General features: G+C 33.7%; 1 protein-coding gene across 2 annotated transcripts in view; it reads right to left on the minus strand.

Annotated features, from left to right (window-relative positions):
- LOC126781303 (uncharacterized) overlaps positions 1–21,112 on the minus strand; it is a 110,897-nt gene that overhangs the window by 15,108 nt on the left and 74,677 nt on the right. Inside the window, exons 4-6 of one of the 2 annotated variants that reach the window (XM_050506229.1) lie at positions 12,553–12,735; positions 11,971–12,165; positions 11,570–11,746 (exon numbers count right to left, since the gene is read on the minus strand). In XM_050506229.1, coding sequence (XP_050362186.1) covers positions 11,570–11,746; positions 11,971–12,165; positions 12,553–12,735 — 555 coding nt within the window. Of the gene's footprint in view, positions 1–10,679; positions 10,757–11,569; positions 11,747–11,970; positions 12,166–12,552; positions 12,736–21,112 lie in introns of those variants that run through there. The other variant, XR_007670620.1, reaches the window with a different exon arrangement.

The following is a 21,112-nucleotide window of genomic DNA, read 5'->3' on the forward strand; positions in this document are numbered from 1 at the left end:
TAATTTATGTTGCGTACTTGCCACTAGTTGGCAACACTGAATTTTTGAAATTTGTCTACAATAAATAAATAATCTCTGCCTCTTAAACCCTAATGGTGTATCGGTTAGCGTGTATTGTGTCTACAGAAATATATCACATTGTAATATGGGAATCCTAGTTTCTTGTTGCCTTAAACCCAATATATTAATAATATTAATAAAACCTTTATGTAGCAAATATTAAGCAGGACCCAATATAATAGCAATACTAATAAAACAATAAACAATTTCAACGTGAGCGATACAAATTTATTTTCTAACCCCAAGAGATGACCCGCAGCTGAACGATGTAATTTAGCTCAGCACGCATCGGGGAATTAAGAGAAATCAATCTTGGTTGATGGAAGAATACGATTTTGTTTTAACCAATGAATAAAGCTTACGATTTAAAAACCAATGGCAGTGCTTAATTTTATGTTATCAAAATATTAAGAATAACAGAAGGACAAATGAGGATACGGCTGTAACTTGAGACTGTTGTATAGTATATAAAGCACCAAAATTTATATCATATATTTGATAAAGATTTGTAGTATCTGCCTCTATCGTACAGACATACTCAGCATTATCGATTTACCAAAACAATTATTCAAAGACGAATCCATGTCTATGTTTAATCTAAATCTTTATCTTCAATAAGCTTCTACTATAACTCTGGCACAGATTCAAGTACCAGTCTTTCTTAAATAAAAAAAATAGCAAACCTTTGCTATTTTTTTTTCTTCTTCATCAAGCCATGGCTTGTCCACACACACCACATAATAATGGTCAATCATACAGTACAGTATAGTAACAGCCTGTGAAAGTCCCTCTGCTGGGCTAAGGCTTCCTCTCCTTTTTTGAAAAGGTTTGGAGTTTATTCCACCACGCTACTCCAATGCGGGTTGGTAAAATACACATGTGGCATAATTTCAGTGAAATATAACACATGCAGGTTTCCTCGTGATGTTTTCCTTCACCGTCAAGCACGAGATGAATTATGAACACAAATTAAGCACATGAAAATTCAGTGGTACTTGCCCGGGTTTGAACTCACGATCATCGGTTAAGATTCACGCGTTCTAACCATCTCAGATTTTTCACTTCACTTTTATTCTCGGCTCGGTCACTCATAGCTACTTCATTAAAACAGTTTCTTGAAAGGCGAATCGATTGATTCATCAAAGGTCGTCGTCTACTTGTACAAGATTATCATGTAAGTATAGCATGTGGTCCCTTTCCTCAGGTGCCGCATAAGCCACGCTATAGATCCGTGTTACGAGCGGTAAATTAAGTTATATTTGGCTATCTTTTTTACCAGGTAATAATGTACTCAGCGTTATGTATCAGTCATATTGTCCATCGTTACAACTAATTTTTAGTCATTTTATTCTAATACTAATTTCTCTTGGAAGTATTTTCAGTGGCGCCTGAGTGGCAGCTGACAATAATATTAAATTAAAGATACTAAATACCACACAATATCTGGCAAAGCCCACACATCACTCTGTCTACCACAAAATATGAATACTTTGTATTGCTGTGTTCCGGTTTGAAGGATACGTAAATCAGTACATTCGCGAGGTAATATGGAGATTTGTACTTCTTGTAGTGCTTATGTGTTTGGGCAATGTTTAGACAATTACTCAGTCTCGGTAAAGCGACTTGCTAGTCTGCATTTTAAAAAAATATTATAAACAATATATAAAATATCGTTGTTAAAGCAATATCAATTATCACATGCATAACAGGCAAATCAATTAGGAAGGTAAAATATATCCATTAAATAAGTAAAGAAATATTACAGTTTTTTTTTATTTAGTCAAAGAATATCCCACTTGAATAATTAAATACTAATTTTGTATGAATTTTCGGAAAAAGTACATTAAAACAAAAGGTCAACTTGTACTGGTAATAGTAATACTTAGTCCTACGAAAATGGTATCCAGACGTTGTTAATACATCACAATGTTGCCTTCGTCACTCGATGTTCGTCCTAAGATATTAAAGTGACCCTCGAGACTAACTTCGAACCTTGGAAATTAACTAGCATCTCCCTTTTATAATCAAATCATAAGCTGTCCCTTTTGTTACGTATGAAGTTGTCAAACTTCACATGTTACCGAAGTTTGTGTATCTTACAATGAATTAGACTTGGTGAACAATTATCAAGGTTGTCTAGAAAATGGTGATGATTTTTTAATTTTTATTTTAGTATATTTTTATATGAAACATCTATTGGCGAAACTGACTTGTATGTCGTAATAACAAACAGCATGACGCTTTCTTATGTCGTCATTTCCACGCTGTCGCCGCTTTCTACTCCCTTATGTGCGTGGCGCGTGTACTATTTACTTGGTCTCTATATATTTTTACACCGGCTCACTCGTACTTACGAGTGAGCCACTATTGTTTTGCGGTAGAATATCTGATCAGTGGGTGGTACCTACCCAGACGAGCTTGCACAAAGCCAAGCAGCAATTTAATTATTTAATTGAAATATTTTTTATTTCTTTCGTTCTCAATATTTCTTTCAATCTTATTAATTTTAAATTAATGTTATTTGATTAGTTACATAACTAATTAAAACTTTAAGAATTTATTGTATTGAAAAGTATTTCAAGTAATAACTTGTTTCAGACTATATCAAAAGCAAATCGTTTGCTACATTTAAATTATTTAAAACTTACTAAGAAAGTCAAAAACATGACTTGAAATATAAATTCATTTACAACCCACACACAATCAAAGCAGTTGTACAAACACATGCACAAATATTGACATGTAAATACATTTGGGTAGATAGAAAACCTCCTTTAAAAAAAATAAACTTTTTTAATTGCACTTTAACGAAGGATCCTCGCAATAATTACGAGTGTCTCGTGTCTTCACTTTGTGTACACACTCGACATGAATAGAGCTCTCATAAGCCGGGACGTTTTTGCTATATTAAGGTTTATTCTTCTGTAAATATGTATTTTTAAATATAAAATAATGTGTCTTATTTAAAAAAATATTGTTAACATTTACAGACAAAATAAAATATTTGAAAAGAACTTTATAAGTACCTCAAAGATACATGAAAAATAAGATACAATCCCGTAAAATTAAAATGCTTTTGAAAACTAAAAATAGAACACTGGTTTAAAAATACTTCGTTTTAAAATTAAACAGTTATTTTGCCAAGCAAAATTAAGGGTTTTGAAGTATTTTTTATAAAACAACCCTCACGATTACGAGTTTTAATTTTATTTCGGTCGGAAAATAAAAATCAAAGTACAATTATTATAGTTAATTTTTCATCATTGAAAAATTATTGTATTTATTTGATAAATATAAAATTTATCTGTACTTGTAGAATTCTTCTACCTGCTGCGAAGCTTAGTTAAAGGACGCTTCCGTGAAACGTCATGCATCTTTAATTCTTGCAGCTGCGCACATTTCTCGCAATTAATACTGATCTGTATCTAAATTATAAAGCTGGAAAGTTTGTATGTTTAAATAGTAAGAACTTGAAGTCCAATTCGAAATATTTTACCTTTTGATAGCTCGTTTATCGAGCTATATAACTTCATTTTACGACAATTTGAAGTGGAGAAATAACTATCAATGCCAACCAATTTGGCAAAGTATTCAGATGGGTATTAAGTTAATATGCATATGGTTATATACTCATCATAAATATGAAACAAGTCTTATATATGTAAAAATCTAATATATATTTAATCTTCAAGACACGCTACGCTATATACATATTAATGAACAAGCGTATGCCGCAAAAGGTGGTGCTCTTTATTCAATCACGACTGATAGCCTGATTGAACGGCAATCCGACCGGGAATATATCAAGCGCAAGAACGGCTTTCCGAGAAAAGAGTCTGTCATCTGTATCCATGTACTACTACTACGAATTTCTGATTGTCCCACACAGGATTTGAACTCATAATCTGCAGCGCTATATGCAAGTCAATAGACCGACGAAGCAGTTCACTACAATCTGACTACACCATACGCATAATATTATATAAATCAAACAAATCGATTATGCTTGTAAAGGAGGTAAATTACCAATAAAAAGAACATAATCTATATATTCTTAGAACTGAGATGAAATTTTAACCAACGAGCTATGTTCCAATCAGAGCATGCATGTATGTTTTCATGAGACTAGTTCGTATTTATAATTCAAGGAAGGAAAACAACTAAAATAAACGGAGTGTTGGATGAAGTAAAATTAAAATTGATAGAAATTAACGTGTCAAACTATGAATACAAATAAAAACATACCTACTTAAATAACGATGCAAATTATATAGAAAAATGTGGCCGTCAAGAGACATTGATTGAAGAAAATTGTAATAAAAAAAAACAATAAATAAATATGGAGTAAAATATAGCATACGCACACACACACACACACACAAGGAAGATGAAGAACGGAAGCGACGAGGAGGATAGGACGGCATACTAGAGCAAATTGACGTTTGCCGTTACGACGTACGAATCGGTCTAAACACAAAGCACCAATAGATTTTTTACGTCAAAAAAAAAAATTATCAAAGCCTCATGACATTATATTTATTCAACTTCGAATGTAATTAATTTCATTTTCAATTTAGTCTTGAACAAACTCCACTTTGACCTTTACAGTAATTAAAGTTTTAACTAGTTTTAACTGAAATAAAGCCCGATAAGTGATTAAACTTTGCCGCTACTTTAATGAACTAGACTTTGTTCCCACAATGGGTGAACGTTAAAAAACGTAGCTGTTATTAACGTTTATTATCTTACTAATATCTTAAAGAGAAGAGTTGTATAGATATACGTTTACTAGGTCAGTTTTAAGATGTATGTAAGGTATAAATTTATACGCATGGCAACACATGATAAAAGGTAATAGTCAGCGTTATCGTGTCTGGCAACACTGGCAAAATTTCTATAGTTTAACGACCTAAGAAACTGAGCAATTGTAGATATCTCTTAAATATTTTTAGAATTGTTTCGTACAACATACATCTATTTATAGAGCAGTGCTATTCCGAAAGAACTTACTTGAGAAATGTTGAGAAATGTTATAATTATTATAGTCAATGACGCATATTATGTATCACTTTCTGACATTACACGATCGTTTTCTGCGAGATTCTTGTTTGTTCTTACAGAATAGCTCTACAGTGGGCCTTGTTCGAGTTTATTTGCTTATTTGATAGCGTTGACGTTAACTGCGATTGTATGATATAATATTATTGTCAATATACGGCGCCGTTTTTTTTCCACAAAAATCGCAGTAGACACACACACACAGACACATTTAGTAAGAGTAATCAAATTTGATTTATAAAACAAAATGGCCACTAATAAACCGTTCATGTATATATTTAAAAGTAATATTTATTATAATTAAATAGTTTGTTTCAATTTAGTAGTCTAACTTACAATATCGAAATAAATTCAAAACACAATGAAATATATTAAAATAGAACAAACGCGTGGTAATAAAAAAATCTAAAAGAAAAATTCATCTCGAAATATCTAGAACTATTAAAAACCATCAATTCGACACCTCATTCAATACCTCCAATAATTTCAAAAGTTCGCTATAAAAACTTACTCAACTGTCGAACCTTCCTTTTTTAACGTCGGTTTAAAATTCAACAGTGCGTGAAATGTCATGTTTATGAAAAAATCAATAAACAAATTTACGAGTGACAAATAAATAACTAATGAATCTCATATGACTTAAACGAGGACACATATGGGCACATATGGAATATATGAACAATGAATAATAACAACAAAAAAATTAAAAAAACACTATTATTCCTATTTGGTACTGTCCACTTGGCATTACCGTAGCGGAATACGCCACGGGACCACCAGAAACCATTTTTTTTTTTATATATCGCCGGGAGGGCAAATGACTCTACTCCACCTGATGGTAAGTGGTAGTAGAGTCCAAACGCGACGACGGCCAGTACAGACGGGAAAAACGTTCTGCACTAGCCGCCTTCGCCTTGCCGGCCCGCAAGATGCCTCTTCACGCCTCGTTTGAAGGAACCCGGGTTGTAAGAGGAGGGGAATACGTGAGCTGGTAAGGAATTCCATTTTTTGGAAGTGCGACAAAGAAAGGAGTTGCCAAATTTCTTTGTTCGCGATGGAATTGATGTCACAGTTAGGTGGTGACATCGAGAACCAGCTCGCGTGGACTTAAGAAGGAAGGGGGAAGCAGGAATTAGAGAGAATAATTCCTCAGAGCACTCGCCGTGATACAGTCGATAGAAAGCGCTCAGTGCTGCTATCTCACGACGCAATTGTAAAGGTTCAAGGGTGTTTGTGACCTTTACGTCGCCAATAATGCGTACGGCACGTCGCTGCAACCGGTCCAAGGCCTCAAGTAGGTACTTAGCGGAGCCATCCCAAAGGTGCGAGCAATATTCCACTCAAGACCGTACCTGTGTTTTGTACAGCAAGCACAGTTGTTGTGGCGTGAAAAAGCGCCGCACTTTGTTCAGAACTCCGAGTTTCCGTGAAGCTGTTTTTATAACAGCCTCGATGTAATCCCTTGGACTAAGGTCGCAGCGAACGTCAATCCCCAGCATGGCGATTTTGCTTTGCATCACCAGCGGAGTACCACAGAGGGAGGGAAGAGGGGAAAATGTTGACTTTTTCGCCGTGAGAGCGATTACCTGTGTTTTCTTGGCATTAAACTCAACAAGATTATCAGAGCCCCATTTGGCGATGAGATCTAACGTCTTATCGAGTTCAATGACAAGATTCTCCCGCCTCTCCTCAGTTTCCGCCCGCCCAGCCACTGCGCGTCCGTGGTATCCACCATGCACTGTACTATCATCTGCATAGCAATGTATGTTCCCAAGGGAGAGCATATCATTGATATGCAAAAGAAAGAGTGTGGGAGATAGCACAGATCCCTGGGGGACCCCAGCATTCACTACATAGAATTGTGAAGCGCAACCATCTACTAAAACACGAAGGCTACGCTTGTGTAGGAAGCTGGCAATCCAGGTGCATAGCTGAGCTGGCAGACCATATGCCGGTAGCTTGGAGAGAAGACTTCTGTGCCAGACCCTGTCGAAAGCCTTGGAGATATCGAGGCTGACAGCCAACGATTCTCCATGCTTGTCGATAGCTTCACCCCAGAGGTGTGATACGTACGCTAGAAGATCACCTGTGGACCGTTTTGGTCGAAACCCGTATTGACGATCATTAATTAGACAGTGATCTTCTAGGTAATGGATCAGTTGGTTGTTTAAAATCCGTTCCATCACCTTACAAAGTACTGAGGTGATAGCTATTGGCCGATAATTTGCCAACGCGGCTGCAAGCCACTTCACGAGTTTTTCACCATGCGTACGGTGGTAACAAGCCAGGCGGATGTTAGCATCCTACCACCAGATGAGCAGATGGTCGCTCAGATATCCCTTAGTCGCCTCTTACGACACCCATGGGAAAGAGAGGGGCAGTGAAATGTATTCTTTCTCCGTCACTGCACGGATATTTTGGAAGGGATATCCCATCCGTGTTTGGAACGCATGAATCTTATTCGAGCGGGCTTAACTAATAATGTCGATCATTATTTTAAAAATATATATATTTATTTTTGTATTAATTTATAGAGTTCTTATCTTGATAATCTACATCCTTACCCGTATCGATTATAAAAATCTACCATATTTATAACATTAAGTCAAAGCAAAACTCATAAAAGGTTAACCACGGTTAATTTAACGATATTATCTTAAGATTACCCTATTGTTAATTCGTTGGGGTTTATGTTATGTATTTAAATAACTACGTTACGTCACGTCAGTAAAATAAGACGACTGTTATTGTTGAATGCGTGTTAACTATAAATCGTCAACCCCAAGTCGAGCCAATAAAAAGCTACTGGGTTTATTTGTCTGAAAGTTGAAAGTGTGTACACTACCGTGCCTCGGAAAGCTAGTAAATGGTCTTGCGCCCCAACTCTTTCCGGTCGTGTCGGATTGCCGTCCCATCGGATTATGAGAGAGAATGGAGTGCAACTGTGTTTGTGTACACACTTGTGCACTATAATATGTCCTGCGCAGTTGGCTAATCTCTCTTGAGATTGGCCGTGGCCGAAATCGATAAGGAATACATCACCAAGATTAACTATATTATAAATCTAACATCGTTTGTTCCGCAAACCCCTTCACATTTAACAGTAAATAAATTTAAAACTGTTAAAGAATATAAATGAATAAGAGGCATATTATAGTGTAATAACAATATAGATGTAAAGTATAAAGTAAAGTAGATGATAAAAAAGTAGTCCAGTATCAGCCTGTGAATGTCCCACTGCTGGGCTAAGTCCCTTTTTGATGAGAAGGTTTGGAGCTTATTTTACCACGCTGCAATGCGGGTTGGTGGAATACACATGTTGCAGAATTTCAGTGAAATTAGACACATGCATGTTTCCTCACGATGTTTTCCTTTACCTTCAAACACGAGATGAATTATAAACAGAAATTAAGTAAATGAAATTTAGTGGTCGTGCCCGGGTTTGATCCCACGATCATCGGTTAAGATTCACGCGTTCTTAACACTGAGCCATCTCGGTTAAAAAACTAAAAAAGTAGTATTTACTACAGAATAGATAAACAAGTAACTACAGAGTTTCTTGCCGGTTCGTCTCGGTAGAATCTATATTACGAAACCTGTGGCTGCTTATAATTAAATCTTGTAAAATATTGATTTAAACGTACTTGTAAAAGCGTTGAATAGAATAAATTTTGATCATTTAAAAAGATCGCTTTGAAAACTCGTAATGCTTTATCATAATTTTCACGTAAGTTAAACAAAATATATCTATTATAATTTAAAACATTTAAAAAAGACATATTGGACTTGAATCTGTTTTCACCTTTGGAAAACTATATCGATCGATCGGAAACCAACCCTCTGGGTTACCACCCACTCATTAGTTATTTTACAGCTAACGGCAATACTTTGTATACCTTTAGTTTGGGGTTAGTTTGAAGGGTACAGGCACTTGCCGAGGCAGCCCAACGACGGTGTAAGGAATTGTGTTTTTTTTTAAAGTGTAAAGTTCATGTGGTAACTACTTATCATCAAGTGGCCTAATTGCTCGTCAGCCTTCGTGCAACAAAAACAAAAAAAAAAAAATTCTGAACTTGATTACGCATCTGTTTTTTTTTTCATTTTGCTTTTTATCATTTTTGTTTTCTAAGTACGACTTCGATACTTTTATATGTCGACTTTTTGGACATTAGATTGTATATTGTGTAGACTTTGATTATATGTCGATATAAGCAGCATAATTTTTAGTCAATATATTTATAGAATCCAAAGAATTATTTTGAATTTAAATTTTGAACCTAGGTACTCGGGATCTGGGGCCTTATATAGCCACTAGACTAATGAGGCAATCAAATATAGAAATAGAGTATCGACCATTTAATGACAAACATTGATAACGTTATTATCAAAAACATTATTTTATATTCCGTTCAATTTTCAAACTTAAGCTATTTATAAACATGATTATTTTACTAATTATTAATTAAACAATAAACACTATAAATCACATTCATATACACAGACAAATACTTTGAAATCCATATTGAGTCGAAGTAGAATAGAAAGGTATATATATATTATTTAATCTCATTTGAAGCTAATCAATGTTTAGACTTTAAACTGTATTTGTAGCATAATAATTATTGTTACAAATGTTACAATTCAAGACATTAGCCCTTGTATTATTTAATAAATGATAAGAATCTCAGTATCGGTTTTAAACACTAATTCTATATCGTATTGATAACATTTTAATTTATCAAATAATTTATATGATACAATATACGAGACTGTTTCTAATATTATCGTATATTTTAACGTTTTCCAATAAATCAATTAAAAAAAAGTTTTTACGAGTTGTTTGTAATGTTGTAAATAGAATTTGTTTATGTATAAATCATATTATATTAATAGGCGGGATAACGACGGTTCTTTTGCGTTTTTTAAGTATTTTTATAAAGGAAGGAATATTATTCAAAAGATACTCGGCCATAAGAAGGAAATGTTAAAAGTTTGAATCACAGGCAATTCTAGTTTATTTTTAATATACCTAATTATATATAAATTAACTAGGAAAAAGATTTTAGACATTACTACACTCTAAATATCTTTGTTACTAATATTAAATGAAATGCAACGAATTAAAGTACAGCATAGTTACGGATTCATTAAATTTTCAATTAGGATTTATGAGATTTGCATACTAAATCATTTTATTGCAGTACACCTGAATTTGTATGGAATGAATTTCCCAAATTATGATTATCAGGAATCATTTATATTTAACATTGCTTATGTTATTTTTTATCTAAATAAGTTTTAGTACACTTACAACAAATAATAATAATAATAATAATATACAAACTGAAACACATTTATATAAATCTCAAATATTAAAATTAAGAAACATTGTAAAATAGTTTTAGATGACTATTTAATATTATAATAAATACCTCTGTAAATAAAAACCGTCAACGTTATACTCTCTCACCAAAACATTCAATCCTTACAGAGAACTATCACGAAATCACATAAAAAAAACACTATTATAAAGATAAAAAATATTTTTTATCAAAACTCACTTTTTTATAAACACGTGCTTGACACGCGACTGACAAAAATATCAATTTGAGATCCGAACGACCGCTGCCGATGCCAAATAACGAATACACGAAAACTTAACTGAAGTAGGAAGCTCTGGAAACGTTCACAATAATAATACTTACCTTCACACAAAAATCAACTGTACTGCCCATTAATAGAACCCATAATCATATATCACGTAAATAATAGTAAATAATCGCATGGAAGCCGTAGCATATATTGTTGTTGCTTTCGTTCGTAAGGTATATGACATGTTTAAAAGAGAGGGCAAATGTCTACTGCGCATGCTCGTTTTTTTCACGTAGTGAAGTGAATAATAGAGACGGATAACGAAGTTTATGAATTAAGCGTTTAGAAGTAACAGTTTAAAAAAAGGGCGATTTATTGCGACAAATTCCTATAATATATAATTATCAAATATCAAATACGAAACATTTTATCTTTAAGTTAACAAAAACATATATCGTAGGTGTTAGAATGACTTCTCTTCTCTATATTTATAAAATAAAATGTGTTTTCTTTAATTTGCATGTCGTTCCTGTATTGTTTTATTTGATACATTGTATACTATTTCAATTAGTTTATTAAGTTGTAGAAAATTGGAAATAAAAACTAATTTGTTTGTTAACAATTCCTTGCTATAATGCAACATGTAATATTTCTTAAAGCATTATAATTTTAGCAATTAAAAAACTACATTTTTTTTAAATGATATACCAATTGATAGTGTACATAATAAATTACTGATTGCTCTGATTAAAAAATAATTTATTGAACGCAGAACTTCATCGATGTCCGGCCGGCAAAGATTTTCATTACCTCATTTGAACAAAAAAATTGCGCAAAAATTTAAAAATGAATTACATACCTATACACGAAGGTAGAGTATCATTCCACCTATTATCATCATAGCACCATACAACTCGCGCCCTCTGCAGCGTGTCTTCAAAAACGAAGTTGACGTTGCACATGTAGTGCGCGACATCTTCGTTTCGATACACCAAGTAGCCGTTAGATGGCGCTGGTAACGTAACACAACCTATACCTGTTAACAATAATTTCTCATAGATGGCGCTGTTCCACTTTTTTTAAACAACTGCAATTGCCATTGAACTTTTTAAATTTTAACATTTTCAACCCAAATATTTATACAATTAAAAAAAGTCTTTTAGAATTCGAATTCTAAGGTTATTCTCAGTAATAATATCTTATAATAAATGAATAAAAAATATTCTATATTATAAATATTGTTATTATTTAAAAACTTACTTTTATAATGAAACAACACGCCCCTCTTAGGAAAGGCGCCTTTAGATCTAGCTTCAACAAATATTTCCACTGTGTCTGTGGTGGAAGTCAAACGGGAAGGCAAGTCGACTTGTTCGCAAGTCGACAATAAAACATTTCCATTCGAATCTTCGACCGACACGTAGTCAGTGCACTCGTTTTCGAACGGTCCTATACCTGAAAAAAGTGAATTAGAATAAATATTCTGACTAAACAAAGGACACCTTTCTTTTTCTCGAATGACAATTATATTTACAGCAGTAATAATACATTCCCTCACTCTCATAATCCAATGGTATCTCCGACACGACCGGAAAGAGTTCAAGTGCAGGTCGGAAGTGTACACCGTCCACTTCCAAACTCCAAGCTGCTACTAAGATTTCTTTGACGGAAAGACCCAAAAACTTATGATCGGCATGACTGGGGTTTTATATATATCTAGCCGATAGACTAAAGAGATAGTCAATTGATAAAATATATGTAGTTCAGTGTGTAGGCCGTCGGAGCGGTAAAAAATAAGGTTTAGCTTAGTTTCAATTTTAGAAATATAGTATAAAAACGTACTTCTCAAGCTAACATCCAGCAATGTTATTCGGATCACTTGCTCGGGATTTACACGGAGCTTCCATCGGCACTCGTCTCCAACATAGAAGTGCGGGTAGCCAGGCGTTCGTATATACCCCTCGCTATCCGGGCCCATCTCTGATATATACACCTCACGATTGCAATAGTGAATTGATAATAGATCTGAAACAAAATTAATTAAAACTTGTTATTTTTTTTTTTGTAAAATAACAAGTAAGATGATATTGGACGGGCTTACTCAAAAGTGTTACTTAGTTAGTAGGTTTTTAGTTAAACAATATTGTGTCTTCTTCTTTCGAATGTTAAATCAATATAGGTAAGCGCTTGACCGTTGACTTGCCTGATCTTAAGCAAAGTCACGGTCTAGGATGTAGTGCTTGTAGTTACACTCACCATTCAAACCGGATTACAACAATACTAAGTATCGCTGTTTAACGCAGTGGCGTAGCTTGCCCTTGATGGGTCCTGTATCAATATTAGATGATTCATCATCTTAACTGGAACGATGACCTTTTTTTTCACGCAAATTTAGCGCTTTGGCTGTCAACGAGTTAAGGAACCTGTTCAAATTTATTTTTCAAGTGTATAATATTTTCATTTCTTCCCGGGAAATTTAGCGAACGGTCTTTCAGTTCGAGTGAGACTTTAGATAACATACCAGGGGGCAATGTATCTTTGATAAGGCTGATACGGTGGTAGCTACGCCCCTGGTTTAACGGTTGAATATGTGTTGAGTGGTTGGTACCCAGACGGGCTTGCACAAAGCCCTATCACCAACTAGAAAAGAAGTACCAACAGTTCCATTTACAGAATATGTCAACCATAGTACATAATATAGTGTATATTATGTACTAGATGGAAACTGGATTTATAACATGGCGTACTGTAACTACAATGAAATTTCCGATGACGTAATACAATCAAAGCCAATACGAATAATTCCAGGAATTTAACAACACAATACGTATTAAGGCTAGTGATTGAATTATATCTGATATGAACTTTTCCAGCTCTACTTATGTACATAATAATATATATTTCCTGTATGTGTATATCTAAGGTCCATGATAGTCTAGTGATAAGATCACGTGAAAAGTAAATCAACAGCCTGCGAACGTTCCCACAGCTGGACTAAGGCGTCCCCTTACTTTGAGGAGAAGAATTTGTGGTTATTCCACCACGCTGCTGTATGGTAGATACACATTCATTGAAATTAGGCATACGTAGACTTCCTCACGCTGTTTTCCATCAAGGCTTGCTTACTTGCTTCCAAGATTGCAATTTCATCAAAATCGGTTCAAAAGTTTAGCTATGAAAGCGTAACAGACAGACTCAGTTACTTTCGCAATTGTTATATTACTATAGTGTATATATTAATAGTATTTCTCATAATTGATCGATAATAAAAAAAACTGTTAAAAATTAATTTGTCTCAGTGAATACTTCCATGATGATATATTTACGACCCCAATTCAGTATTCAAACATTTCAAATCATGAATAAAGATCTTAAACCAGTCTCAGAGATGTCGCTCATATACAAATTGAACTATGATCGCTTAAATTTATTCGATCATAAATTCTCTTTTACATCACATACTCTTACTGATACTGACATCATGCTACTCTTTAATGGAAGTGATTTATTGATAGGATGCGTAAAGGGAACAAAATAATCATGTTATAATTTGAACTTTGTTGTCATGAATCTGAAAGATATGGAGATTTGGACTATTCTTGGACTTCGAGTATAAGCTGTGATGCGATTCAATGCCATCCATCTAACTGAGTTGAACCTATGCACCTATGCTATTGTTGTTGAAATTTTGTTTTACCGCAAAACCAATATGATCGCAATCCATATCGATTATGTGCTTACTAAAATATTTAAACAGCCATTGCAATGCATGATTCCTTAGTTATAAACAAAATAGAAGACTCCCAAAATGTCCCATTTTTGTGAGTTCGAGTGATCAAGTAAATGATTTTAGTCAGTCAGTGTAATTTCAATCATATGGATCTACTTAATTTGCAGGCGTAATGATATAATGACTTTGATAATATGTTGGAGAATGTGCGCAGGAAATACATGGACTAATTCCTTCTGCCCCCTTTTACTATCGAACGGCCAGGCAAACGCGACCAAGCCCAAAGACCAAGAAGGTAGCGATATAACAATATAAGCTACACAGCATTTAGTAAAGCTAAATAACGCGTAGGTTAATAATAATCTCGTTAATAAATAAAAGAAAAGTACTTTACAGTCACGGTACCGCCCTACCAACAGCGGAAAATATGAAAACCCACAAGAATAATTCATTGATTAAAAGATAACGTTGGTCACGCAAAACTGTACAATCGTAATGGACCTTTTGAACGATAGCACTGACATGTTACATTATTACGTTTTTCTTTCTTTGTTAAATGTTTTGAATGTCCAAAATTTTAAAAATTATATGGTGTTTGGTACATTATGTATATTCTGTTCCCTCGATCACACGTTATGTGTAAACTCATAATTGCTTGAGTAATTAAAATGTAAGCGAAAGAAACAAACTTACTTTTTCATTTTTAATATAGGTAAGAATTAGAATGTCTATTTTAGAACACATAATGTTCGTATACATCAGATAGATAGATATATTCTACCAACCCGCATTGGAGCAGCGTGGTGGAATAAGCTCCAAACCTTCTCCTCAAAAGGGAGAGGAGGCCTTAACCCAGCAGTGGGACTTTAACAGGCTGTTACTGTACATCAGATAGAATCATTATTATAATAATTACATAAGTGATGGCTAACTGATAAAAGCGTCTATGACGCAATATTCCCTTAAATAACCTTTGTATGCCTATCGGCTAATGTTTACGTTGCTACGGACGAGCGACCTTGAAACGCGCCTCGTACTTGAACTCGCAGTACCTGTAGAAATATTTTCATTTGCAGAAAATATTTCTCTTGAATAACCTATTAAAAGCCACTGTAAAATTAATATTTCTATACATAATCGATTTTATATTAAATTACCAAATTACCGTTTTAAAATTATTGCCATAACTGGTAACTGTGTTGCTAGTATTAAAATATTCTTTATTTAAGAAAAACTGTTGCACTGACTTTAGCCATATTTATGTTTTTAAGGTCATGCCCGTTTATATATTTACGGTATTTGTCTGTCTACCTCCTGTGTCCTGTGGGATCCCGCCACCTTATTTAGGTCATCGGTCAACCTAGCGCCCTCAAGGGCGCGCTACGCTGCGTTTGCTTATCACATAATTATCACACTTATTGTTTTGAAGTCGCATGAAACGTATTAGGATTGAGGCATTGCTGAACATTATAAAAGCTATGGTCAGTTAAAATAACTGTTTGTTTTATAAAAAGTAATTATATCGTAAAAAATACTGATGTCTGGTTTTCTGGAGTAATATCTATGCTCAGTCTGGCTTTTGTACTTTCAAGCCTAGGTAATACACAAACACACTCTTATAACAGCATACATTCGCTACGGATAATAATCCCTCAATAAATAATATGATCAATGTCCGAAACTGATGGTTATCGAAAAGATTTTGCAAGATCCCATTTTAGATAAAAAACACCATTACGGCTAGGGTAATTTGCCACACTGCAATTTCCATTTAAACAGCCTCGTTGCCTAGTGGCTATATAATCAGATTGTCGATCCCTAGGTCCAAGTTTCAAATCCGGGGTCGTGTCAAGTTATTGTGGTGCGTCGTGTCAAGGTATTCATGTCATGGAATTCTCAATAGCAGCAAGAAGTTTGAATGCTAAGAGTGCTCACATTCCCGAGGACGTAAAATTCCTACGCCTGATTCGTCTCCAAATTTGTTAAAATTCCGACCAAGCGGACGACGAGACAGATTTATTTTATTTCATCAAATAGGAAGCCGACGTTATATATTTAGAAAAACATTGTCTTATTGCATGTGTAAAAGTATTGTAACAAAATATATATCAATTATAGGCTAAATTAAAATACAGAAAATAAAAAAATCTCTAATTGACGAAAAAAAAAAAAACATCTTTAACTTAAATAAAATAATAAATTACTGAATTTTTAAATAAATATAAACTAATAAATAGTATTACAATGTATATTTGAATCTAGACGATGATATAAAATGCCTCTGCTTTGTCTCGAGGGTACCACATTCTCATAACCATCAAACAGCATTATTTTGTAATATTGTATGCCAGTTAGGTAAGTCAGTAGGGTAAGTCAGTGTAATAACTAATGTCTGAACGCATAATCTTTAGTGCTATGGTTAATAGCGCATTAGCAGCTTAAGAAATGGTTAAACCTTCTTGCAGCGCGAAGTACATGAGTGCACGTGACTATCCATCACCGTGTTTTCCTTGATGCTAGAAATACCAATAAAAAAATTAATTTCAAAAAAAGAACGTTAATTAACTTTGACATAACGTTATTAAAGCATTTCACTCGGTAGCGTGTTCGCGTATTTGCATAAATTGGCCGTAACATGGCAATAGATATTTTATTTATTTATTTTATTATGATTATATTTCAGTTTTACACATAAATAACAATTAATTTTTTAGGAATCTAATGAAAGAGATTAATAAGACGCTTGGTTCAAATAATCTACATTTTGTTTTTTTTTATGTTATAGGTAGGCGGGCGCCTACCGGGCAATTGGGTCACCTGATGTTAATTGGTCACCACCCCCCAAAGACATTAGAGATGTAAGTATTAACCATTCCTTACATCGCTAATGCGCCACCAACCTTAGGAACGAAGATGTTATATCCCTTATGCCCGTTACACTGGCTCACTCATCCTTCAAACCGGATGCAACAATATCGCATGCACGTTATCCAGAAAAGGACACTAAGTAACTTACATCTCAACCAGTCCCCAAGTTCTGACGAGCGAGTTAGTTTAACATAATCCTGTAAAATGATGATTACAACGTCATTATAAGAGTCTACTCGAAGAAAGTATATTTTGATTTTGATAAGCCCGCCCAAAACCTTAGTGAGCTTAGTGACTAAATATATTATCAAAATAAACATATACAATTTTTATTAAATCACCGTAGTTATTTCGCATAAGCAATAAACGGGCCCAATAAGCGTGAACCATAATATAAATATATTGCCAAATTATACAATCAACCCCTGATAGTACCCCCAATTTAAATAATCCGCAAAATGAATACGCCATTTTTCTATATTATATAAATAACAATTTTACTACGATATTTTTATAATATTTCGATAAATTAATGAAACAGATACACTTAAAGAAACGAGATAAATGTTATGTTATAAATGCTCTATTTCTTTATTGAAATGACGTCTTATAAATTTTATATAAAACAATCTGTTTGTTTGTTTCATGATCGTCTTCGATAAGATCCGAGGTAGCCCAGTGGCTAGACCACGTGAATCTTAACCAAAAATTGCAGATTCAAACCCAAACATGTACCACTGAGTATTAATGTGGTTAAAATATAATTTTTATAATTAATCTCGTGGTCAACGTGGTTGGATGATCCCACTACATGTATCCACCAGTCCGCATTAGAGCAGCATCGTGATATTAGCTTTAAACCTTCTCCTCAAGAGGAGGAGAGGCCTTCGTCCAGCAATGGTTCATTTTTTAATGATCCGAATTACAGTACAGTAACAGCCTGTTAATGTCCCACTGCTGGTCTAAGGCCTCCTCTCCCTTTTGAGGCGAAGGTTTCGAGCTTATTCTACCACGCTGCTCCAATGTCAAGTCGAGATGGCCTAGTGGTTAGAACGCGTGAATCTTAACCGATGATCGTGGGTTCAAACCCGGGCAAGCACCACTGAATTTTCATGTGCTTAATTTGTGTTTATAATTCATCTCGTGCTTGACGGTGAAGGAAAACATCGTGAGGAAACCTGCATGTGTCTAATTTCATTGAAATTCGGTCACATGTGTATTCTACCAACCCGCATTGGAGCAGCGTGGTAGAATGATCCGAATTGTGTTTCAATTATTCTAGAGTAAATTATTATTGTAAAGTACTAATTAATAGTTTATTTAATATTAACATTTTATTTTATATAAGACTGCGTATTATGGTCAGCTGTTAAATATAAAAAGTAGCCTTTGTTCTTCCTAGGGGTTCATACTTTCTTCCTATCAAATTTCATCAAAATTTATTCAGTGGTTTTGTTTATTCATTTTATTGAATCCTAACTAATATTATAAATGCGAAAGTGAGTTTGTCTGTTTGTTACGCTTAGACGTTTTAACTACTGAAGGTATAATCATGAAATTTTGCATACACATTCTCAGGGGTACGTAAGAGTTAATAGGATACTTCACACCTACCCCTCACCGCCACATGCAGGCAAAGCCGAGGAACTAGTATATAACATAAAAGGTGACACGCGTCACTAACCATGGTCATATAATATACTGCTCTTAATTTTAGACATTATCGTTGAAATGTGTTAGATTTGACACGGAACAGTCCAATTTAAATAGAACTATATTATATGTATACATCCAAACAATATCGATATACAGATATAAGAGCAAAAGGGTCTGTTTATAAATGCTATTGCGACGTATTGAAGGGAAGCAAAAATTGCTACTGCATTTAGCCACCAATATATAGACCGAACAATGCAATAAAGTCATTAATTTTTGTAAGAGAAACTGTACCGTATTACTTTGAAATAGATCATAAATTTCAACGTACAATATTATGCCATTTACAGTAATTGTCACCAGGGAAATCGGAGTCATTATCAATTATATTAAATACACTGTAAAGTCGTATATAATGGAGTTTGCAAACGATATAAATAAAATACTACAATGCTGAAATATTTTCAAAACGATTTCATTTAATTTAATAAGTTTATTAAAAAAATATAATTAAATTCGAAAATAAATATTCACATAGAATCAAATGGTGGTAGGCTTGACGCCATATTGATGAGTACCACCTAATTACAACTGTAGAATAAGTAATACAACAATTATACGTTGTGTTGTTGTGTTCGAATTGAATGGTTTATGGTAGTTTGCGAGAGGAATTAAAGTCACAAGGGACACAGCACAAAATATTAGACCATATGGATGACAGTCTCTAAATATATGAACGAATTGGTTTATAATTCGCCTTTATACCGCATGTGTTTCTCTTATTCGTATTCGTTTTAATTATGATATTTTTACCGACAGTTCTATAGCCTCATTGAAAAAAAGTTTAAAAAAGTGTTTCAATAGATTAAATTATTTAGCTAATAAAAAAACTTATAAGCTTAGGTCTTTGTTGCTGTCACAGACTAGACGCTTTTTTCGCACTTAATCAAGAACGCATGTCGTGTTTACATCAAGAGAAATGTAATCATTTGAATTTTTTATTGTCATTTTGTTTTGTAGACCTATAAACATAAAATAAAAAATAAAATAATTCTTAGAGTCAAATATCTAAGGGCAGTAATATCATATTCTTAAATAAAAAATGATTAATTTGTTTATGGATTAAAAAATATTTCAGAAAGAAAATTAAAAAGTTATTTATTGTTAATAAGGCTTTCGATATTGCGTGCAATGACCAAGTTCAGTGAATAAATACTAGTATAAAAATATCTCGTTATCGTTAGTCCACACGTGTGTAAAAATACCGAAAACGCGACACGTGCCGACTTGCCGACAAATCCCTCAGGATAGCCGAATCAAGTAAATCCTGATTTGTGAGAACGATTTTTTTGTAAATCATGTAGTTTTTGTGAGAGTGTATATGTCAATTTTTATGGATATACAAACGAGAAAACGTAAAGGAGGAAATTGTGTTCATTACAATGTTTTTTATTTTTATTGAAAGTAGGCCAACTGGTAATTGGGTCATAGGTCGTAAATGGTCACAGACATTGTGGCACTTTAAAAAACATGACATATCCCTTATAAGCTCCCTCTTTTAGGTAACCTAAAAAATATTATCGTTATATTAAGACATTAACATTATTATAATATAATATACATGTGCCGTATATATTACGATGAATATAATAAAATGTCAAACTAAAATATATCGGAATAAAAAAAAACATTATATTTCACGCATTATTAAAGTAGGGACGATTATATAAGCGACATTCAAGCCCTAGCTTTTACCCCAATATCGATATATTGAATGGCATGTGGCATTTGATATCTGTGACGTCACAATGTCACACATCTGCCTATTGATGAGAATTAATTTCACGCCTCGTGTTGACATGTGTGAATTGTAAAAGCCATTCTTCAAAGGGGCGTACGAAAGATAGTTACGTTTATTATATAAATACAGAAATATTTTTATTCTTTGATACTGTATATAAAAACTAGATGTGATTGAATCGCTTATTTAAAGTTTTAATTTTTAAATGTTGGGTTTTCTGAATTATTAATAATGTATGCTAAATAAAGTAAATAAAAAAATAAACTTGTATGAGAAATTTTAATGTAACCTGTGCGAGTTCGATCTTAATTGACTAATAATCATCTTAGCACACAATTTTTACAATT

The sequence above is a fragment of the Nymphalis io genome, chromosome 3, assembly GCF_905147045.1.
Source record: "Nymphalis io chromosome 3, ilAglIoxx1.1, whole genome shotgun sequence".
NCBI lineage: Eukaryota > Metazoa > Arthropoda > Insecta > Lepidoptera > Nymphalidae > Nymphalis > Nymphalis io.